The 24,637-nt window shown below is 42.5% G+C and overlaps 1 protein-coding gene and 1 non-coding gene across 4 annotated transcripts in view; one reads left to right on the top strand and one right to left on the bottom strand.

The window, feature by feature from the left end:
* Positions 1-24,637, bottom strand: part of macrod1 (mono-ADP ribosylhydrolase 1) — a 199,239-nt gene that overhangs the window by 8,252 nt on the left and 166,350 nt on the right. For all 3 annotated transcript variants that reach the window (XR_009797287.1, XM_061836128.1, XM_061836127.1), the window contains 4 exons: positions 7,517-7,638; positions 5,931-5,961; positions 4,115-4,188; positions 1,840-1,921 (listed from right to left, as the gene is read on the bottom strand). Coding sequence is in view for 2 of the 3 variants with exons in the window: in XM_061836128.1 (XP_061692112.1) it covers positions 1,840-1,921; positions 4,115-4,188; positions 5,931-5,961; positions 7,517-7,638 (309 nt within the window). In the remaining variant the exon portion in view is untranslated. The remainder of the gene's footprint in view (positions 1-1,839; positions 1,922-4,114; positions 4,189-5,930; positions 5,962-7,516; positions 7,639-24,637) is intronic.
* On the top strand, positions 5,332-5,404 carry trnan-guu (transfer RNA asparagine (anticodon GUU)). The gene has a single exon. It is a non-coding gene; the product is annotated as a tRNA-Asn (tRNA).

Raw genomic sequence — 24,637 nt, forward strand, 5'->3', positions numbered from 1 at the left:
GGGTCTAATCAAGTTTTGCCAAGTACCGTGCGACTGCTTTCTGTCTCTATGCGAAAAAGACATTGCTTGGATTGCAGGATACGCTGCTCCAAGACCTGTATGTTACCTTTCAGTATTAATTGTCCCTTTACAGATATGCAAGTCAGTCATGCCATGGGCACCAACACACCCCCATACTATTAGAGATGCTGGTTTTTGAACTTGGTCCTGATAACAATCATGATGGTCCTTTTCCTCTTTGGCCCGGAGGAAACAACATCCATGATTTCCATGAAATATTTGAATGTGGATGGTGGGACAACAGCACGGCAGAATTTCTGGGTGTTGTTGATATGAGGCTGTTGCTTTGTACAATCACTGAGCGGGAACCAATCCCACGCTGCCCGGACCAAAGGCAGGCGTCTGTTCCACTATACTATCAATGACCACAATGGCAATATCCATTCCACAGTACAGAAATGTCACCTTTTTCATGCAGTGTCGCCTGAGGGATTGAAGGTCAGGGAATTCAATGTTGGTTTTCGGCCTGCTTACATGCATAGATTTCTCCAAATTCTCTGAATCTTTTGATGATATGGACTATTGATGATAAAATCCCCAGTTTCCTTTGTAAACATTCTCACAGTCGTTCACAAAGTGGTGAACCTCACCCCATCCTTCCTTGTGAAGAACTGAGCCTTTTGGGGATGCTCATTTTGGGATTCTCATTTTATACCCAATCATGACACCTGTTTCCAGTTAACCCATACACCTGTGCAATGTTCCAAACAGGTGTTCATTTTATTTTATTACATTTTTTGAGCATTCCTCAACTTTCCCCGTCTGTTGTTGCTCCATCTCCGCTTTTTGGTAAAGTTGTTGCAGACAACAAATTCAAAATGAAAGTATTTTCAAAAAACCCCAACATGCATCCTTTTGAAAATTAAATATCTTGTCTTTGTAGCATATTCAATTGAATATAGGTTGTAAATGATTTGCAAATCTGTTTTGATTTATCTTTTACACAATATCCCAAATTCAGTGGAAATGGGGTTTGTAAAATGAAAAAAAGGTACTCTCGTACAGGTATCTGAAAAATCTACTAATAAGTACATGAAAAAAGTGTTTGGACTTCCCCCCAGTGTCAGGAGTTAAACCTTTAGTTCCGTATCCACTAATAAGATAAGCCTCTCCGTGTTACGCTCACTATGTTACAGCAAAAGTAGTCGTCAAGTACCTGTTACATTAAACTAGCATAGTGGTGATTAGTGGTTGGTAACAAGGTACATTACTAGACATCCCCAAAACAATTTCTCATTATTTGGAACCCTGGAAAAATACGAGATGATTATCTATGTTTAATGATTACGTCCAAAAAGATTGGGTCCGAGCTGCACGCGCTAAAAGATAATTTGCCAGATACTTGAATCGAAGCTGCCGTTGATACTCAGTAGGCTACACAAAATAGAACCACACGATTGGCTGTGTGAACTGAAATCTTATTGATTGTGAGAATGAAAGCCTTCACATTATGGCAACGGGGAATTGCTGTGTCCAGGTGATGTGATGTGAGCCTTAATCAACAGTTCTTGCTCGTCTTCCCATCAGTAAAAAGGCTCATACTATTTCTCTATCTTTGTGCTTTTACACTCTAGTTATGGGGGAAATAACGTTATTACTTGCAAATGTGTGGCTAAGGAGTGAGAAAGTGAGTACTACGGTTTATTTGTACTATTTTCCACTTTTTTACACTCAAGCACACTTAAGTTTATGAACGTATGGTTTTACTTCAGTACTAATACTGCATTACAGTATCAGTTTGTGTGTGTGTGTGTGTGTGTGTTCTATGTGCAAACTTACCAAAGGGAAAGTAGAGGGGGATGTTCTGGAGATACAACTTCTGGTCTTTTGGCAAAAACACACAGAAGATGACTCTGTCCAGCTGACATGTGCACACAGACTCACACAATTACTATTAATTGACATGACAACATTAGAGAAATTAGTGCATTGACAAAAAATAAGTTCCTGAGGTGTTCTCAAGATAATGTATATTTTTTTGCGCTTGTACAGATGTACTTTATGTATTGTGTACATTATTTATCAATGTTGTACTGTCTTCATGGAAATTAGTACAGCCAAAAAAATGCTTAGATGGCTGTTTAACCAACATTGGCTCCTGGGCTGTAGCTCAAACTCTGAAAATGGCTTCCAGAAAAAATATAGTGAGGAGAATGGGTACGATATCTAGACAAAATCTATGAAAATAAACTCCCTCTCACATTTTGCATTTATTAGAAACAAGACCAGTAGTGGAGCATTGCAACCTCAACTGTTCGGTGGTCAAATAATTTGGAATTCAACCTAAGCTTTCAATAAAAATGTGTGCTGAAAGTCAAACAAGAACTGGAAAGACATAAAGATGTAGGGAAAAAGGACTGGACAAACAAAGATGCTTGAAACTCCCGCTTTTGATTCCTCACCTTCCATTCTTTGTCTTTTCATTTTTTTTCAATTATCATAATTATCCTCAACCCTTGTAAAAATACAAAAAGAACAAAACCCTTGGAAATTTTAACTTATGGGTCGCTGATGATGTAGTGATACACACGCCTGACTTTGGTGGGAGTAGCCTGGGTTCAATTCCTGCTCAGTAATGGAATTCATATGTGCCTTATGACTGGCTGGCAACCGGCTCGGGGGTCGTCGTCTGCCTTTTCCCTGAATTTAGCTCGGATAGGCTCCTGTACTACTGCGACCCTTCTGAGGAAAAGCAGCTTGGAAAATGGATGGATGGATATCTGAACTTAAAAATTCCAAATTGTCATAAATATGTTCAGGCAGATTAAATGTTGTTACTGCTCAGTGTGCATTTTTTTTTCTTTTTTGTCCTGTTAAGACTGTTAGATATCAAGCAGAATGGAGAATCTGCATCCTTTTTACAGTGTCACAGTGGAGTTTTTAAGCTTCCTTGTGATTTCTTAGTAGTATGATTGAAGATTATTGATCAGTCGAACAGAACAGATTTTCAACAGGGGGGAGAGAGACAAAGACAAAGCGCTAACTGTAAACAGGATGAGAAAAGTAAATCGTTACATATCTACAATGAGGAAACAATAAGTGTAGATGTTGATTGAGAGTGTAGCGCTGCACCCTGTGAGAGAACGATGGGACAAGATAGGACTGGACAAGGACAGGAGATGAAGCATGCAGGACAAGGGTTATGAACTTGGCTATAGAACTGAAGTGTTTTGGGACTCACTAAGTGAATTATCGAAGTCTATAGAATGAAAGTATAAGTGAGGGGATACACAAGGAATTTGCGTGTTCATGAGTTATTTGTCGCAACAAGTGAGTGGTCCCACACCCGGTGAACGAGTCCCAGCGGTGGGTAGACACATGCAAGTGAATTGATGCCATTACATGCACAAAGACTAACAGAACTGTCATATAATTGTTGTGCCTGCACCGCAGAGGCTTAGTACTTCACCCACTCGATCAAGTACAGGACTGGTCCCACAGCTCCATTCAAGAGCAACCCAAGGGGAGAAGACACGTCCCACGCCGATGGACCCAGAGTGGTCCACCGCCACACAAGGCACCCCGGCAACTGTCCATACAGTGGGGGCTGGTGGACAACTGCTTTGACATGTTTAAGCGCTATAATTAGTTTAAATATTTAAAGAGTTTGGGAGGCTGATAAAAAGTATAGCTCAACTAAACGCATCTGCCGCCTTGTCACAGAGACCCTCGGGATGGTCGAGGTAACAATAGAGTCATCAACAGTCTCTCAGGGAGGTGGAAAGAGGAGCGGGAGTAGTCGAAGTGGAAGAAGGGACGTCCCATTTAATGATCAGTCGTTCATCATTTGGACTTTTCTCCTCAGCGCAAAGAAAGCATGTGCGCATCTGTGTTGGACACGTGCCAATCCCGCAAAGAGCCAATTAAAAGGCTAATTTTTCCCCGAGCACAAGTCCGGGCTGTGTCACTATAAGTGCACGAACAGGAACATGACGCAAAAACAACAGCCGTGAAAGGAATAATACCTGGAAGAAATGGTTGGGGAAATTGCCAACCATGCATACACGCTTCCATGCATTCACACACACACGTGCGCACACATGGACACACACACCTTGTCATGGTGCTCGTCGAGATACTCCCTCACGGTCGCCAAGGCCTCATGCACAGCCTGCTCAGGTGGATACCCTGCAAGCAGACAACATTCAAGGATAGGCACACAACCTGCGGGAGAAGATGCACCGACCGATGTGTGTGTGTGTGTGTGTGTTTGTTTGTGTGCTTTGGGGTTAGCTTGTCATCAGCGCAGCAGGATAGAGATCTGCTTTGTTCTTAACAAGTGTGACACACTCCGCTCAGTGTTATGTCGTCAATTCCGCAGAGATACGCTTGTTGTTACACGGTGTGTTTCTTCTGTGCTTGTTGACATCGTTTGAACGTTGCAAACTGAGAATGTGAAAATCTACCATGCGGTCTGCCACTGCCCAAATACACAAAAGCTACTAATGAACCCAAATAGAATAGCAGAGAGCACAGACTGTGCAAACATACCCATACAAGGTATGGAGGCGTGCACATTAATTATTCAGTGACGGACGTCACACAATATGAGGAAGTTGACCCACTAAAAAGCTTTAAGCTTTGTGGCAAATTGTGGAAGTGCTATGTAAAAAAGATTTTTCACTTTTAGCATGTACAGGACAGTTTTTTAGTGATACATTCAAATAAGATAATAAGATAACCCACCTATTGTGGATATAAAAAGTCTAAACACCCCTGTTCAAAGGCAAGAATTTTGTGATCTAAAAATAAGATCAAGCTAAGTAGTTTAAAAACTTTTTCCTCAACCTTAATGTGACCTATAACCTATACAACACAATTGAGTTCATGGATGAAAATATTTTCAAGAGTGGGAGTAAAAAGAAACAGCTGACAAAAATCCAGTAAGCGATGTTGCAGGTTGTTCAAAATTAATCAATCACATTCAATTAATGTCAAAAGGGAGTCAGCACACACCTGCCACTTTTCCAGAGCCTCCGATAAACCCTAAACACGTCCCACCGATTATAGCAAGAGTTTTTTATTTCTTCTAGTTTTCCAGCAGAATTATGAAAGTTTTATGCTAACAGTGACTGCTATTAGGAAGTGCTCTTAATGCCTTCCATCTTGTATAAGGTCTGAATTCCAGCTCAAGAAAAACAGTCCAAAAGCATGATGCTGCCAGGTATGGTGCTCTTTTAGTGATGAGGTTGTGGCACACAACATGCCGTCTAAATTACAGCACAACATATTTCAACCTTTTTTTCCTTACAATTCCTGCATTTAAACAGAGGCCCCATAGCTCAGTGGGTAGAGCATTGGTTTGTTAAACCTGGTGTCATGAGTTCGTATCTCATTGGGGCCTCTACTCCCCAAGAGGGGTTGTGTGAGGAAGGGCATCTGGTGTAAAAACTGTGCCAAACAAATATGAGCGATCGCTGTGGTGCCCCCTAACGGGACAACCTGAAAGAAACTTACTCTAATTCTTGTATTTAAACAATTATCAACCTAATGTTGTGGTCAGTGAGTGCCCCATCTGGCATGAGAGTGATTTTTAAATAATATCACAGTTAATGGCAACACATATAACGTGTTAATTTCCTTGCGCGCTTTCAGCAATCGAACTGGGACAAACTGCTGAACTCCCCCTTGGGACTTTCTCAGCACTGCTCTTAACGCTCTCTGTGCAAGAGTGATGGAGGATTACAGTCATCCTGACACCATCAGAAAACTAATCGGCTTTAATCTGCTGCTCCTAATACAAGGCCTTAATCTGGGAATCACCTCTGGGTGGGACGCAGAATCGCCGGGTGACTCAGGAAACAAGAAAGCAGATACTCTTGTTGTTAAAATTGAGACATCTTAGCACAAAATGATAAAACTCAACTTACCATAGACTCCAGTGGAGATGCACGGGAAGGCCTGCACAATAAAGAATACAAAAAGTGTTTGGTTATGTATTCAACAGTCAATCATCAATTTGCCATTACCTGAGGTAACCACTAGAGAGAACGATTGTGTAAAAAAAAAAAATGTTCCAAATGACAACTGGGATGAAGAACACAATTGGTAGAAACAAACAAAATGCTAATTTGGGAGGTTTAATAAATACGAAATCAAAAAAATGCCTCCCTCCTGCAGGCACTTTCATTATTTTTCATGAAATTGAACATTGAGGCAAAGGAAGATGGATGGTCTCATTCCTGCTGCTTATGATAAACATTCCTTCCACCTTTCTTTGCAGTGTCACCTCTGTGCTAAATATAGTCTGGCTGTGTCCTCCCGGTTTCGATGCAAGCGACAGCTGTCAGAAGTGTTTGTTTCGCTCGAGGGCTCATAATACTGTACAGCCCAGACACAGCTGGAAGGCTATGATTAGTGGGACCTCGTTCAATTAGAAATGTTTACAAGTGGCCGAGCATGTGAACACAGTTTCCTGGAAATCCCATGGGGCCGTGCAGGTCCGTTTTATTTTGCGCAAGGAAGAAAGACTCTGTGCTTACCAAAAAAGCCATAAAAACATTACAAGAGATAAATGGACTTGCACTCTTCACATTGACGTGAAAAAAAAAAATCAGAATTGAGCTGCAGTGTGAACATTGAGGCTGTGACTTTACAACTGCATTAGCGTAGGGAAGTCAGGAGGTTCCGGTTTATATACAGAACAAGTTTTGGTTGTATCGCAAACCGAGGACTCCCTGTAGTCAAATGTAACAAATTTACATTGTGCAATTGTTGATTAAAAAAATTACAATGAGGCTGCCGGAAGGAGTTGGCCATAGCAAAGGTCAATCTGAACATAGCCAAACACAGTTTCAATGCAGTTTTCATGTAAACTCCATTTGCATTTTACAAGCCGCTTATCCTCACAAGGGTTGCTGGAGTGCTGGAAACTATCCCAGCTAACTTCAGGCGGACTACGCCCTGAACTGGATCCCAGTCAGTCACAGGGAACATATCGACACCATCACTGAGCGAGAAGCACCAAAGTCTTGTGTACCAGTACACCATCAGTGATCTCGAAATAAAGTCATTTATTAATTTTACAGTATTATATTTTGTGGTACGTCTTGTATTCTGGATTGCCCTCAATGTAAATAAAGAATTTTCAACAACTGCAATTTCTAATCTTTCTTCCGTACGACCCGTGAGACTTGTGTTGTCGTCTTCATTTTCACATCTGTGTTTTTCTTCTTGCTGCAACACCTTGTTCCGTCGCCAAAGCCCCCCCCCCCGTCTCGAGTGTTTCATGAAAGCGTCACACAAGCCAGTAATGCACCGCTCCAGCTCTTCGCTCCTGTCTCAGCAACTCTCACTTGGAGTGCAACGTGACGAATCTGTCCAGACACCTTCTTTTTATCTCCTTTTTTTTCAAATCTGCATTCTTCGACACTGCTCTTATTTCTTCACCTTTTCATTTTCTCCAAACACCAACATTCACTCATCCAAACAATCGACACATTTTCTTTCATCTCACCACTGAGCGCGCGTTGCTCTCTGTCGCCTTCCGCAGGCTGTTGTTGTAGCATGACCTCAGAGCGCTTTTCTCTGCTTCCCCGACGCCGCCTTGAACAATCGGCCCCACTGTGTGGATCACATCTGCACACATGTGACAACCAGAAAACAAACAAACCAAAACAAAGATCGGAATGAATGTTGAACATTTACAGAGAAATGCTCCACGTTGATACATAACAAAAGCAACCATTAATCCACATTGGAAACAGTGGTAGTATGTATGTAGTATGTACTTGTGTATGTAAAGTATGTCATTCACAGTCCTTTGTAGGTCGCTTGTACAACTCCACATGAGAAAAGAGAGAACTCTGAGCAAGAGCAGGAATGTTGGTTCTATGTGATAACTCACACAATTATAAGAACTTTGAATTGTCGTAAAGCTAAGGAAGGGAGGAGTAATTGATTAGTTAATTTTGATTTATTGGCATGCCGGTCCCCATATCATCCATCCATCCATCCATCCATCCATTTTCTTAGCCCCTTATCCTCACAGGGGTCGCGGGAGTGCTACAGCCTATCCCAGCTATCATCAGGCAGGAGGCAGGGTACACCCTGAACTGGTTGCCAGCCAATCGCAGGGCACATGGAGACAAACAGCTACACTCAGAATCACACCTATGGGCAATTTCGAGTGTCCAATTAATGTTGCACGTTTTGAGATGTGGGAGGAAACTGGATTACCAAAAGATCAGACAACCTCTATCTCTATTAGGAAAAGCTACATAAATGAGAGTACTGCCACTAAGTTTATGGAGACTGTGGCTATGCCACAGACTGTGAATGCTGAGACAGTTGATGAACTTTTGGACAATTTGACCTCAAAAATCACAAATGCCATGAATGCTGTCGCTCCTGTTAAAACCAAGACCATCCTGAGGCAACCTAGAACACCATGGAGGAGCACAATGATGGTCAAGAGATATAAATCGGAGTGTAGGAAAGTGGAACGCAAGTGGAGAAAAACTAAACTCCAAATTGACTATGACCTCTACAGACAATGTCTTTGTAATTTTAACCAAGAGTCAGCTAGAGCTAGACAGCAACACTTTTCTGAAATCATCAGTAAGAACCTCAACAATACTCCTCTATTTGCTGTAGTTGACAAGCTTACAACGCAATGCAGCCCTATGGGGGCACAAACCAGTGCAATCTGTAGGCCGGTCCCAAGCCCGGATAAATGCAGAGGGTTGCGTCAGGAAGGGGATCTGGCGTAAAAACTGTGCCAAACAAATATGAGCGTTCATCTAAAGAATCCCATACCGGATCGGTCGTGGCCCGGGTTAACAACGCCCGCCCCCTGCACTGCTAACCTGCAGGGCGTCGGCGAAAATTCAGCTAATGTGGGTCGAAGACAAAGAAGAGGAGGAAACCGGATCCGTTGTGAGAATAAAAAGAGGAATGCACAGAGCCTAAGACTGAGTGTAGGGACTTTGAATGTTGGGACTATGACAGGAAAAGCTCTGGAGTTGGTTGACATGATGATTAGGAGAAAGGTTGATATACTGTGCATCCAAGAGAGGAGGTGGAAAGGTAGTAAGGCTAGAAGTTTCGAAGCAGGGTTTAAATTATTCTACCACGGAGTAGATGGGAAGAGAAATGGAGTAGGGGTTATTTTAAAGGAAAACCTGGCTAAGAATGTCTTGGAGGTGAAAAGAATATCAGATCGAGTGATGAGACTGAAATTTGAAATTGAGGGTGTTATGTATAATGTGGTTAGCAGCTATGCCCCACAGGTAGAATGTGACCAAGAGTTGAAAGAGAAATTATGGAAGGAACTAGATGAAGTAGTTCTGAGCATCCCAGACAGCGAGAGAGTTGTGAATGGTGCAGATTTCAAGGGACACGTTGGTGGAGGAAACAGGGGCGATGAAGAAGTGATGGGTAAGTATGGCATCCAAGAAAGGAAGTTTGAGGGACAGATGGTGGTGACTTTGCAAAAAGGATGGAGATGGCTGTAGTGAACACTTATTTCCAGAAGAGGGAGGAACATATAGTGACCTACAAGAGCGGAGGTAGAAGCATGCAGGTGGATTATATTTTGTGCAGATGATGTAATCTGAAGGAGATTACTGACTGTAAAGTAGTGGTAGGGGAGAGTGTAGCTCAACAGCATAGGATGTTGGTGTGTAGGATGACTCTGGTGGTGGGTAGGAAGATTAAGGAGACAAAGGTAGAGCAGAGAATCATGTGTGGAAGCTGAGAAAGGAAGAATGTTGTGGGGCCTTTCAGAAAGAGGTGAGACAGGCTCTCAATGGACAGCAGAAGCTCCCGGAAGACCTGACTAAGACAGCCAAGGTAATCAGAGAAACAGGCAGGAGAGTACTTGGTGTGTCTTCTGGTAGGAAAGGGGAGAAGGAGACTTGGTGGTGGAACCCCAAAATACCAGATGTCATACAAGGAAAGACATTGGCAAAGAAGAAGTGGGACACTGAGAGGACTGAGGAGAGGCGAAAGAAGTACATCAAGATGCAAAGTAGGACAAAGGTTGAGGTGGCAAAGGCTAAACAAGAGGCATATGAAGACATGTACACCAGGTTGGACACGAAAGAAGGAGAAAAGGATCTCTACAGGTTGGCCAGACAGAGGGATAGAGATGGGAAGGATGTGCAGAAGGTTAGGGTGATTAAGGATAGAGATGGAAATGTGTTGACTGGTGCCAGAAGTGTGCTAAATAGATGGAAAGAATACTTTGAGAAGTTGATGAATGAAGAAAATGAGAGAGAAGGAAGAGTTGAAGAGGCAAGTGTGAAGGACCAGGAAGTGGCAATGATTACTAAGGGGGAAGTCAGAAAAGCACTACAAAGGATGAAAAATGGAAAGACAGTTGGTCCTGATGACATACCGGTGGAGGTATGGAAGTAATTTGGAGAGATGGATGTGGAGTTTTTGACCAACTTATTCAACAGAATACTAGCAGGCGAAAAGATGCCTGAAGAATGGAGGAAAAGTGTTCTAGTTCCCATTTTTAAGAACAAGGGCGATGTTCAGAGCTGAGGGAATTATAGAAGATTAAAGTTGATGAGGCACACAATGAAGTTATGGGAAAGAGTAGTGGAGGCTAGACTGAGGACAGAAGTAAGTATCTGCGAGCAACAGTATGGTTTCATACCTAGAAAGAGTACCACAGATGCATTATTTGCCTTGAGGATGCCAGTGGAAAAGTGCAGGGAAGGTCAAAAGGAGCTACATTGTATCTTTGTGGATCTAGAGAAAGCCTATGACAGAGTACCAAGAGAGGAACTGTGGTACTGCATGCATAGGTCTGGTGTGGCAGAGAAGTACGTTAAAATAGTACAGGACATGTATGATGGCAGCAGAACAATGGTGAGGTGTGCCCTTAGGTGTGATAGAAGAATTTAAGGTGGAGGTGGGACTGCATCAGCTCTGAGCCCCTTCCTGTTTGCGGTAGTAATGAATAGGCGGACAGATGAGATTAGACTGGAGTCCCCTTGGACCATGATGTTTGCAGATGATATTGTGATATGCAATCAAAGTAAGGAGCATCCAGAGGAAAAATTAGAAAGATGGAAACGTGCACTGGAAAGGAGAGAAATGAAGATTAGCTGAAGTAAAACAGAATACATGTGCATGAATGAGAAAGGTGGAGGGGGAAGAGTGAGGCTACAGGGAGAAGCGCCTCAACAGGTATGGCTCCACTCCATGTCGTGCATGGCTATCCTCCGTCCCTGTTTCCTCCACTGGCCACAGACTCCGCGGTCCCGTCGGCCCTGGCCGTGGTGCGACGCTGCAAACGGACCTGGGAAGCAGCTCGGAGGACACTGCTGCGCATGAGCCGCGCCTACAAGTCCGCAGCGGACCGGAAGAGAAGGGCCGCAACAGAGCTCAGAGTGGGACAGCGAGTGTGGCTCTCCACCAAAGATCTCCCGCTGCGGATGGAATCCCGCAAACTTGCTCCCAGGTTCGTTGGCCCGTTCCCGATTTCCAAGATCATTAACCGGTCGCCGTCTCGCTGAAACTGCCCAGGTCGATGAGGGTGCACCCTACGTTCCACGTCAGCAGACTTCGCCCGAATCGCACTTCGTCGCTGGCTCCTCCGGTCAAGCCCCCCACATGGTGGACGGTGGGTCGGTGTATACTGTGCGCCGGCTGCTGTCTTCCCGCCGCAGAGGAAGTGGGGTCCAGTACCTGGTGGACTGGGAGGAATATGGCCCGGAGGAGCGCTCCTGGATCCCCTCCTGCTTCGTCGTGGTCCGCTCCCTCATCAGGCACTTTCACGCGGCTCATCCTGATGCTCCTGGGCCGTCCAGAGCCGGCCGTTGAAGGGGGAGGGGTACTGTCATGCTCCTGGCTTCCTGCCCAGGCTGGGCGTGGCCAGCCAATTAGTCAGAGCACTCCTGCACCTTGTTCCAGCTGATGCCTCCCAGTATATATAGGACTTGGGGGACGACTTGTCCTTCGCTAGATCGTCGTCTTTGATGCTTCGTTCCCGTTTGTCTGACTACTACTCTCCGTGTACCGACCTCCGCCTGTTCTTGACCCCGCTGTTTAGCCTGCCGCACGAATACTTCTACCTGGTTTGGACTGCATACCTGAACACTGACCTTGGACTGGATAAAGTTTTCCTCTGGACCTTCTGCGTGTCTCTGGAGTCGTGCATTTGGGTCCGCCCTCGTGCCCCGTTCGTGACAATATCCACCTTTTGATCATATTACTTTCACTGTATACGGTTTTAATTGTCTTTTTAAAAATATTTTTGTCATTTTTCTTGTTTTTATGCTGTTTGAAATGTTTTATCTCTTTGTTTTCAAATGCCTTTAATCATGTAAAGCACATTGAGTTACCTTATGTATGAAATGCGCTATACAAATAAATTTGCTTTGAACAAAAACAAAAAAATCTGAGTTCCCAGGGTCAGGGTCGACAGTAAAGTTGGGTCTAAAGTAATTTCTTATTAGATGTCTTATCGAAAAAAAAAAAAAAACATTCAGCTGCCCATATCTGTTGAAGAGGTGACTATCGACGCTGACGATCGGCCCGGCCGATAGCAGTTCCATCTCTCAGCTCAGTCTATCACTGCGCCTTCTTTCCATGTCACGCTAAGATATTTGTCTTGCGTCCAACAGCTCAGGAAACTGCGACGCCACATAAATCACTTGTACCTCAATTTTTTCCCTCCATGCTCTTTTCAATGTACACCTCTGTCAAAATGTCTTAGCGTTGTCACTCTGAAGTCACTCCGCCATCACCTCTCTGAGTGGATGAGCCGAGACGAGTGAACCAAATTAGCAGTACAATCGTTCTTTGCTGCATGCAGAGGATGAAAATCAATCATCACGTTCATGTCCTTGTTGAGGAAGACGCTACATAGCCGACACAGCAACAATGTTGGAGGACACGGTTTATATATTATATCTTGTTTAAATTTTTTTTACATTGAAAAATCAGTAAAATTGTAGCTGACAGACAAAAATAGGAAACGAAACGACAAGCACGGTGGACATGCTTCGTTACATAGAAACACTTTTAAAGCATCACGGCCTTTGAGGCACTCCCGTTTGACTTCAGACATTTCCATTTTGCTCTAACTGCCTTCATTTAAAAAGAAAATATAAAACAGGTGGGTATAATATTAATGCACCAATATTTGTAAAAGCAAATCAAAAGGAATTTGTTTTCCATGATAAGAAAAAAAAATACTTTTTTGGCAAATCAATTTGTAGCATTCTTTATTTCAACTGTTTCTACGAACAAAGTGATTAAATAAAGTGCACAAGGCAGCCAATGAATTGAAATTGTAGGAGAGAGAAAAAGAAATCAAGTCAACAGGCCACGTAAGCGCGATAAGCAAGAAATCAATCAGCCATCAGTATGAAGCGGCTTCGCGATGAAGACGCTGCAGCAAAATCTGATTTGATTTTCTGTCTCCAGGATGCCTTCAAACTTTATGTTGTTTATGAATGACTTCAGAAACCATATTCAAGCGTTTTAACCTGACAAAAACATATGTTTGACTCCCACTTTAGACAATTTGTCATGAATCATTTTAATAACACAAGGTTCACATTTTCCAATGTCTTATTTTCCCATCCTCCACGATTGTCCAAATGTGCATGATTCCGAGGAAAACACGGGCGATTTGCAAACATTTGCCGTCGGGGCTCTGATCATTAATCTCCTTTGCAGACAAAATGAAGACCAAGCTTTTCTCGGGGGTGCGATTTATCACTGCTTAATTAAGACGGACATTTACACAGCACACTGGTCCGCCCACGCAAGCGCTCGCTTAACAAGCTGCGCACTCTGCTCCATCCGGACCTCCGAGGGACCAACGTGGCCGGCCGGCAAACACACTTAAGACACTTAACGAGCTGATCTCATGATCTTAGCTTATTTGCACAAAAACATGAACCTCGTACTGCATTCCATGCATGGAATATTATTAGTCATTGATCCTACTGTCTACTACACATCACACTGGACATTTGTTAGCAGTTTACAAATTAAATCAACTGCAACTCCAACACTATATGAGACCTTTTTTTTCCCCAAGCTAAGCGATTCTTCTAAGGGGATACTCAACTACAAATGCTAATAAATCTGGAGGCTATGTAAATGTAATCGCACAAATGTAGATTGAGTCCCCACCTCGGGATAGAAAACCATTCACATTCAGAAAATGACTTCTCCCTCTTGGACAATTAAGGAGCGGCACAGTAAATACAAATATGAATAAATGCCTAAATAGAAATCGGCAAATATAAATAAGGGCGTCAAACATGGGATACCTGTGATTCTTCATTTCAAATACTCAGAAAAGACATTAAATGGATAATTGTGGTTGAACCTCATACAGGCAACTAAAAAGACAATGGAGTAAGAAGTGTTAACATATTAACAGATGGATATATAATAATATTAATGCAATTAATATTATACTATTTTGTTTAAAGAATGTTTGTTTCATTGAATAAACATTTAGTTCAAAGAGGAAAAAGGGTATTTTGGAAATAAAGTCAAATGAAGTGAAAGGAACATTTTATCGTTATTTTAACCCAAAGAATATTTCTACAAATAAGAGCTTTGTCAAAATAACATATTTTGTTTCATGACAAACATGTTTCACCCAATTTAGTTATATAAAAATATTTTTATGCCCATCAAACGGCATTTGTGGGGAAAGGATTTTCTTTCTACATCTTAGTGTGTACTTTGTCACTGTTGGGCAGAAATTTTCCATGTCCAAATGTGTACAATATAAAATAAATAAATAAAAATAAAAATAATTAAAAACTTATAATAGTTAAAAAATAAAATAACTTAAAAAGTAAGTAAAATAAAACCTGCAGTTCCAGAGTAGCCTGTGGCTCTTTCATTGTTCTGCTGTGACTTTGGAAAATAAATAATGAGCACTTGATTCAAATTTCAATTTTCAGATGTATCATTAAAATAAAATATTTTATTAGCGTGTTTTTTCAAAATATGCATCACAAAGATTCAAACTATTCAACATCTGTTAGGCAAACTTTGTCTAAATCCAAGTGCCTTGTGAAAGTATTCGGCCCCCTTGAACTTTTCAACTTTTCACCACATTTCAGGATTCAAACATTATATTTTTTGGTTGTCAAAAATCAACAACAAGTGGGATACATTCGTGAAATAGAACGAAATACAATGGATCTTTTAAATGTTTTTAACAAATAAAAACCTGAACGTGCAATATTATTCGGCCCCCTTGCATTAATACTTTGTTAGTGCCACCTTTTGCTGAAATTATAGCTGCAAGTCGCTTGGGGTATGTCTCTGTCAGTTTTGCACGTTGAGAGACTGAAATTCTTGCCCATTCTTCCTTGCAAAACATCTCGAGCTCAGTGAGGTTGGATGGAGAGCATTTGTGAACAGCAGTCTTCAGCTCTACCCACAGATTCTCGATTGGATTCAGGTCTGGACTTTGACTTGGCCATTTAACACCTGTACACGTTTATTTGTGAACCATTCCATTGTGGATTTGGCTTTACGTTTTGGATCATTGTCCTGTTGGAAGACAAATCTCCATCCCAGTCTCAGGTCTTTTGCAGACTCCACCAGGTTTTTTCCCAGAATGGTCCTGTATTTTGCTCCATTCATCTTCCCATTAATTTTGACCATCTTCCCTGTCCCTGCTGAAGAAAAGCAGGCCCAAACCATGAGGCTGCCACCACCATCTTTGACAGTGGGGATGGTGTGTTCAGGGTGATGAGGTGTGTTGCTTTTACGCCAAACATATTGTTTTGCATAGTGGCCAAAAAGTTGGATTTTGGTTTCATCTGACCACAGCACCTTCTTCCACATGTTTGGTATGTCTCCCAGGTGGCTTGTGGCAAACTCTAAATGAAACCTTTTATGGATATCTTTGAGAAATGGCTTTCTTCTTGCCACTTTCCATAAAGGCCAGATTTGTACAGTGTACATCCTGTGGACAGACTCTCCCACTTCAGCTGTAGATCTCTGCAGTTCATCCAGAGCAATCATGGGCCTCTTGGCTGCGTCTCTGAGCAGTCTTCTCCTTGTTCGAGGTGAAAGTTTCGCGTGACGGCTGGGTCTTGGTAGATTTGCAGTGGTCTGATAGTCCTTCCATTTCAATATGATTGCTTGCACGGTGCTCCTTGAGATGTTTAAAGCTTGGCAAACCTTTTTGTATACAAATCCGACTTTAAACTTCTCCACAACAGTATCTCGGACCTGTCTGGTGTGTTCTTTGGTCTTCATGATGCTCTCTGCACTTTAAACAGAACCCAGAAACTATCACAGGGCAGGTGCATTTATACGGAGACTTGATTACTCACAGGTGGATTCTATTTATCATCATCAGTCAACACTGGATCATTCAGAGCTCCTCACTGAACTTCTGGAGTGAGTTTGCTGCACTGAAAGTAAAGGGGCCGAATAATATTGCACGCCCCACTTTTCAGGTTTTTATTTGTTAAAAAAAGTATAAAACATCCAATAAATTTTGTTCCACTTCACGTCTTTATGTTTGAAGCCTGAAATGTAGTGAAAGGTTGAAATGTTCAAAGGGGCTGAATACTTTCACAAGGCACTGTACATAAAATCTAATAAAAACAAACGTCTGTCAGGTCTGACAGATGTTTGTTTACGATCACGTGTGAAAATGAAGGTCACGCTTGCACCACTGACGTGCTGACCCTAAAGTTCAGGAGCAAAAATTACATTAACCAAGTAGATTTGCTCCTGTTTCACAGATATATATTTTTTAGACTTTTAAGTGAAATAGTCCTTTTTAATTCAAGATGACAGCTGAAGGCACACTCCACACACGAGAAAAATTACGAGATGCAGAAGGGGTAGGTTTGCATTTAAGTTTTGCTTTTATTTCATCAATAGAATGAGGACTCAAACAGACATTGAGTATTTAACGTCACAGTAAGCTTCACCCAAACACCTTGAGTTGAAAATGTTTTGGTTACACGCAGAAATGGAATCTTTGTAGCAGTTTATTGACCAGTAATGACGGCTGATGAAAGTGTCGAAAATCGTTTGCTCTCTTTGATGATGCAATGTTATTGGATCAACAAACGTTATTTTTTGGATTTCCTGAAAAATTGTGGTTTGAGACATACAAGGATTCTGCTAAAAGCCAACGATTTGTAATTTACATGCAATTTCAAGAAAAGAGATGTGCGGTAGTAGTCTTGAATTGCAAAAAGTGAGTGAAATGCAGAAACTTCAATTTTTGTAGGTCAATTTTTTCATTAGCATGCTGTTATTTTTTAAACAATTTACCATTAAAAATGAGTGAATATGTTAAAAATGGCTTACATTAGATTTGATAAAATGCTGATAACTGATATGTAAAAAAAAGGAACATTTCCATATCCACATGTCGAGGTGACTGTAAAGTCTTTCCACGTGAATTATTTGAATGATTTGCCTTCTGGCTTTATTCACAGCAGCAGACTCTCCACATGCTCCCATGCAGCCTGACTGCATGAACAAGCCACATTTACCGTTGTCATGTTCAAGCCTCGCTTACCCCACCAAGATGACAAGCCTGCACATAAAAGTAAGCACTTACAGTCGAGTCTGAGGATGAGCCATGAAAGAACGTTACGACCGTCCTTCATTAATCGGCGGCTAGATGAAGAAGAGCGGCGGTCCCCGAGAAATCACTTAGAGAGAGATGACATGCAGATGCACGCAGACAATTGGAAATTTTTCCATTCAAAGACACCGCAGACATGGACGCATAAAGTATTCCTCGAAATTGTCACCTGTCAAATGTTGACTCTAGTTTAGCTGACTAGGTTTGAGAGACATGATGCCGAGGAATACTTTTAGATGATTTGCAAATCTCTGTTTTGTCAAATAGAAAAACATCGCCTCCTACTTTCTGATCCACAATTAGTGATGAGTGATTAATTTAAACGCTGAGCATCGCCAACTTTGTGCTTCTTTATGCGTTCTGGGGAACAATAAGACAGCTTCTCGTCTTTGATGAGAGCTTTCGACCCATTCATAGCAGCAATAATTACATTATTTTGGCATAAGTTGACGTCGCTTGTCACGTGTCTATGACTCGTACTTTAGCTTATGTGATTCCACACTTTTGGTTAATGCCGATGCTCGTTGTTTTGACGGCAAAATCATAAACTCTAGATGTCATAATCCATCCATCCATCATCTACTGCTTTTCCGGGTCAGGTCACGGGAGAAATACCTTCAGCAGGGATACCCACAGTTTCCTTTCCCCAGCCACTTATTCCAGCTCTTCTGGAGGGATCCTGAGGCGTTCCAAAGCCAGCCAAGAGACATAGTCTCTCCAGCGGGTCCTGCGTCGTCCTCGGGGTCTCTTTCTAGTGGGACATGCCCGGAACACCTCACCATGGAGACGTCCGGGAGGCATCCGAATCAGATCCCTCAGCCACCTCATCTGGCTCCTCTCAATGTGGAGGAGTAGCGGCTCGACACTGAGCCCCTCCCGGATGACGGAGCTTCGCACCCTATCTCTGAGAGAGAGCCTGGACCTTGGAGGTGCTGATTCTCATCCCAGCCGCTTCACACTCGGCTGCGAATCGCAGATGTCATAATCGCCTCATCATATTAGCTATACAGGATTAATGGATGAATCGCTACTTCTGAATTCAGAAATCAGTAAAAATAGTTTGGCTATTGTTCATTTAATTTTATAAAGGTTTTTGTATCCAAACAAATGATAATGTATAATTTCTGTATTAATTTTAGTGGTAAAAAATAGAATGCATAGGATTTGCTTCAGCAGGCCACATAAAATGATATGCCAGGTCGGATCTGGTCCCCGGGCCTTGTGTTTGACATCTATGGCATACTGTAAGTACATAAGCATTCACACTAAACTATGCAGGGCCTCTAAAACTTTTTGGATTCAGGGAGACATTTTTCCAAAGGAACCTAAATGCCAAGGGATTTAACTTTTTTTCTAATTTCAAGCTAAATATTCATGATCTGTTCGACAGGAAAAAGGTTCACCAAGTTCAACTCAATAAAATTAAATGTCCAACCAATGTCACGAGCTGAAGTGCACCGCTGCTAACAACTTAGGTGCAAATAGAGAGGAGCAAGATTATAAAAGTACACTGAGTGTTGGCAACTCTGTGATTTGGCTGGGGGCTGGGGTGGGGAGTCATTTGGCGGCCCAAGGAAAAAAAAAACGTACGCCACATTCACATATAACTAAATGCAAATCCCCAAGTACTGTACTATAGTAGTAGAATTTCGACAAAAAGCGTGAAAATGTATTTTATCCCACTTGTCCTGCTTTTCAAATCTGTTAGTTATTCAGGAGATTATGTAACGAGTTATACAACCGATTTATATGCTCTTCCTTCCATCCAGTGAATAACCGAAGATTTTGGATATTAATGTTAATCATAATTAATAAGTGCAAATTTAAGACAACAATGCAATTTCCTGAGCTTGGTAAAGTGCTTAAATCCTTCTTGGGGATTATTACACCGGTTAGCAACACATTTGAAAGCAACAGGTTTTTCTAAGGTTCTAATAATTTTGAATGATGACAACTAAACATTCAGTTTAGGCGTGCTTACTTTTACCAATGTCTATCATTCAATTCACAGAAAGCAAAGTTTGTAACATTTGATCATCAAACTGTTCATACGTTGGCATAAAAATGTCAGCTGTTTTTTTCAGATTCAGTGATGCAAAACTGCCTTAAATCAGTTGAAAAACCATAGAACTATTTTGTCATGTTATCTAAGAAAGTTTATAATCTCAATGCTTTTATAGAAACTGCTAGAAAACACGGACATCTGATATGATTAGAAGTTGTCAGTTACACACATTCATCACTGCGAAAAAGGTGGAAAGCTTTCGTACTTCTAATAACAGCATCTTATTTCCCACTCACTTTCTCTTTTTCTCCACTCCCCGGGGGAAACGCCACCTCATAATCACAACCGTGGCAAGAAGTTAGTTTTGTGACTGAATCAAGTCAGTAGATTCACAGAAAGGGAGAAGTCCATTGCATGAGAAAGTTTTCATTGCAGGAATTCAAATGAGACCTGGGGTGAGGCTGCCTCCAGTCAGAGCCTACATGGATGACCTCACCACGCTTACCACAGCCAAGGCCTGGGCTGCACGATTGTTAAAAAAGCTCCAGGAAAACATCGACCTGGCTCGCATTAAGATCAAGCTGAGTAAATCTAGAAGCATCTCCATCATCAAGGGAAAACTGTCAAACCACCACTTTCACATTGGTTAGGAACAAATTCCAACTGTCTCCAAGAAGCCATTGAAGATCTTAGGCTGGTTGTACGATGCCTCTCCTTGGGACAAAGAGCAAGTAGAGCAGCTCATAAAGGAGGTGGCAAGTGGCCTGGAAAGAATCAACAGAACCCTGCTTCCTGGGAAGTTGAAGATCTGGTGCTTGCAGTACGGTTTACTTCCTCGACTCCTTTGGCCACTAATCCTCTCTGAGATTCCAATCTCAAAGGTAGAAAAGCTGGAGAGACTGATCAGCTCGTTTGTGAGGAAGTGGTTTGGCCTTCCCAGGTGCTTCAGCAGCATTGGGCTCTACGGTAAAGGGATGTTACACCTGCCCATTTCCAGGCTGGCAGAGGAGTACAAGTGCGCCAATGTAAGACTGGAAATGATGCTACTGGATTTCAGCGATCCGCTGGTAGCCCAGACTGCCCCCATCCTGGCCACCGAGAGGAAGTGAACACCGCTGGCTGCAACTGAACAGGCAAAGGCAGCACTCAGACACAAGGACATCGTTGGCCAAGTGCATGAGGGGAGGAGTGGCCTTGAGCTTGGGGCCCGGAGGCCAGTATGGAGCAAGGGCACTAGTGCTGAGCGGTGCAAGGAGGTACATCCAGAAGTGGAAGCAAAAAGGTGCACCCAAGCTGTGTCGCAGGCCAAGCAAGGGCAGTGGTTGGCCTGGGAAAGGAGTGGATGCAAGGAAGATCACCTGGAAAGAGCTTCGGGAGATGGAGGCATTCAGGGCAAGCTTTACCATTAGAGCTGTATATGATGTCTTGCCTTCTCCCACGAACCTAAACCAGTGGTATGCCAAAAATCCCAAGTGCCTGTTATGCCCAAGTCCTGCAACACTGAAGCACATCCTGGTTGGTTGCAAGACCAGCCTTACTCAAGGCTGTTACACCTAGCAGCACAACCAAGTGCTGAAGTGTCTCACTGGTGTTCTGGAGAACCAGCGGATGAAGGTGAACGGCCTCCCACCCTTGCCACCCAACTGGCAACCAAGGCTGTTTGTTCGGGAGGGGGAGAGTCAAACCGGCCACACCAACAAGTCACCAGACAGCGGACAGCTGGGAAGTGCACGAGACTGGAAGCTGCTGGCAGACCTGGATAAGAAGCTCTGCTTTCCAAGTGAGATTGCAACTACTACCCTACGACCAGCTCTCGTGCTTTGGTCTGCCTCTCTCAAGCTTGTCTACATCGTCAAGCTCACAGGGCCCTGGGAGAGGGCAGTCAAGGAGGCATATGAGCGAAAGCGGCTGATGTATGCAGGACATGCGGCTGAAGTGCAACAGCAAGGCTGGACAGCAGCGGTACGCCCGGTGGAAGTTGACTGCAGAGGGCTTATAGCCTTGTCAATATCCAGGCTACTCAGAGAGATGGGAGTCTGAGGGAAAGCCCATCGGCAGGCAGTCAGAGATCTCTCCAAGGCGGTGGAAAAGGCCAACCAGTGGCTGTGGATAAAGAGGAAAGACCCCAATTGGGCCTTCAGGAGAATTGATGGCACCTATGGGGTGAACCTGGGACGCTGGGATTCACTGCTGAACCCTCTCGAGAGTGTTGTGGGCCTATCAGCGAAACACTTGATGACGGAAGGAAGCCCACTTGATAACCCGTAGGGTACCATCATTTATTTGAACATTCCAGAGACCCTCATCGGAGCCGAAATATGCACGAATAGAGGGATATTGACATCTAGTCCTACATAAGATATATCAAAGATAATAACTGCTTTAAAACTGACAAAAACTGTATGTCTGACTAATGGTAATGACTTTTCTGAGCACTCTAGAGACTGTTTTTTTTTTTTTTTAAGCGAGTGTAACTCCCACAAAGACAAAAACGAGTGGAATCCTTTTCACACTGTGTTTTGAATGACAAAAAGGGCGCCTGGTGGAAAGCAATCACAAAGTCAGTTTCGCTGAATATTTCTAAAGACATGTTGTCCAAAAGCCATTCTTTATCCACGCTGGAAACTTTGGACCCGAGATACTGTATAGTATGTGTTGTCAAGCCATAGATGTTTTTTCATAGGTCCCCTTGCCTCATCTGTACAATAATGACAAAAGTGCATGAGCGAGTTAGAAATGCTCTTTGTGATCATATATAAGGCTTGACAGAATGATAAAACAGGTTTTTTGGGACGTCAGGTGTTTTTTTTTTTTTTTTTTTTTTTTTTTTTCAAAAAATATTTTTTCCTCTAAAGTGGCTTAAGTAGCCTGCTGACATACTGTGTACACTGAAGACTTTGGTGGTGAACAAAGAGCTGCAGTAAATTCATCAGTCATTTAAAATTGGTTCACATTTGCAGCATCAGACTAAAAAAGTCACCTGTCGAAACCAAAACGGCACGGTGGATCCCGTCTCGGGTTCAATCCCAGATCCACCTCTGTGGAGTTTGCATGTTCTCCCCATGCCTGCGTAAGTTTTCTCTAGGCACTCCGGTTTCCTCTTACATCCCAAAAACATGCAACATTAATTGGACATTCTAAATTGCCCCCAGGTGTGATTGTGAGTGCAGCTGTTTGTCTCGATGTGCCCTGCGATTGGCTGGCAACCAGTTCAGGGTGTACCCTGCCGCCTGGCCGTTGACAGCTGGGATTGGCTCAAGTACTCCCGCGGCCCTTGTGAGGATAAGCGGCAAAGAAAATGTATAGAGGGATGGATGGATGGATGGATGGATGAAACCAAAGCAAGAAGCAGAACCCGTTTATTTCAGTAGTTGAAATCTAGCCTCGTCCCTGCAAATGATCCTGTGTGTGCCACATGGAAGGCACAATATGAGCCCACTCATTTTTTCATTGTTTTACCTATGATGAGAAAGATAATGTTCATGTAACAATCATCACGACGAGAAAAAGCTCTCCGTGCAACTGGGCATGCCTAAAACATGATCTTGTAGACAATCTCATTTTCTTTGCCAAATACTGTATGTTTATTAAAACTAAGCAACTAGGCATCCTCCTTAGCGTGTACCTGGAGTATGAACTACATACCGAACACACGGTTGTGTTAACATTTTAAGGGACAAAGTTTTATTTACTTTAAAAGACACTTCACATTATAGTCAGTGACTGTTTTGGTGTTACATACAATATTAAAAGGAAATCTTTTTCATTTATTGATGTTAAATTCAAATACATATACCCCCACCCTATCCGTTGGTTTGCCTTTTCATTGTTACAACGCGGCATACTGTAATAACTTATTACACAGCATTTTGCCCATGAGACGCACTGCTATAAGGCATCAAAAATCATTTCCCTAACAAATAGCAATGGGAAAGCTATCATTTTTCTCACTGCCACAATGTGTTGCGATGTCACCACACCCATCACGAACAGGCGGGGGTCGCATGTGACTTCACCGAGCCGAAAGTGGGTTGATGATGATAAGAATGGAAAAATAGAAAGTAAATAAAGGTATATGTACTGATACAAATAAACAAGGCTACACATATGTTATCATCAATTCACTAGCTAATATATTGATGTTAATATAGTAATTGATAATTTGAATTTGTGAGTATTTGGGTTTTCATTCAGCCTATCTATCAACTGAAAGTATCAACTTGACAGTGTCTCTGCTTATTCGTGTGATCAAAGGTTAATGTCTTTCTCTGATGAGTGATTCTAATCATTTACTATTATGATGACTTGTACAGATCAGATACACTCAACTATGTAAATTCGTAAAATGCAGTTAAACATAAACCATGATCTGTTTTGGCTGAAATTTAATTAGCATTTATCCTAAGACCCACCGATGAAACAAGTGCAAAACGAAGTGTATTAAATATGCAATCTTATGTGTGGCAATTCGACATTTGTTAATGAAAATGGGGGTTGTATGAAATTACAAAATTATTATTATATTTGACAGATTATTTGCAATAAATTATCATTAAATATCATTCTTATTGTCAAATAAGATCATTTTGGTCACACATTCTGCTTGACATACTAAATTAGAGTCTATCAGGGCAGAACGGTGACCGACAGGTTTGAACCTCTGCCACACTGTTCTGAGGACCGTTCAAGTCCCGGCCCCGCCTGTTTTCCATTTGCATGTTCTCCCTGTGGCTGCATGGGTTTTCTCTGGGTACTTGAGTTTCCTCCCACGTTCCAAAAACATTCCATCCGTCCACATCCATTTTGTGAGCCTCTTATCCTCACAATGTTTGTGGGAGTGCTGGAGCCTCTCTCAGCTATCTTGAAGAGTAAAAATTGCCCGCAGGTGTGAATGATTGTTCATATGTGCCCTGGGATTGGCTGGCGACCAGTTCAGAGTGTACCCAGCGCCTTGCATGCAGTTAGCTGGGATTGGTGGTGACCCTCGACACACTGTTGACCCTCGTGAGGATGAG

The sequence above is a fragment of the Syngnathoides biaculeatus genome, chromosome 11 (assembly GCF_019802595.1).
Source record: "Syngnathoides biaculeatus isolate LvHL_M chromosome 11, ASM1980259v1, whole genome shotgun sequence".
Classification (NCBI taxonomy): domain Eukaryota; kingdom Metazoa; phylum Chordata; class Actinopteri; order Syngnathiformes; family Syngnathidae; genus Syngnathoides; species Syngnathoides biaculeatus.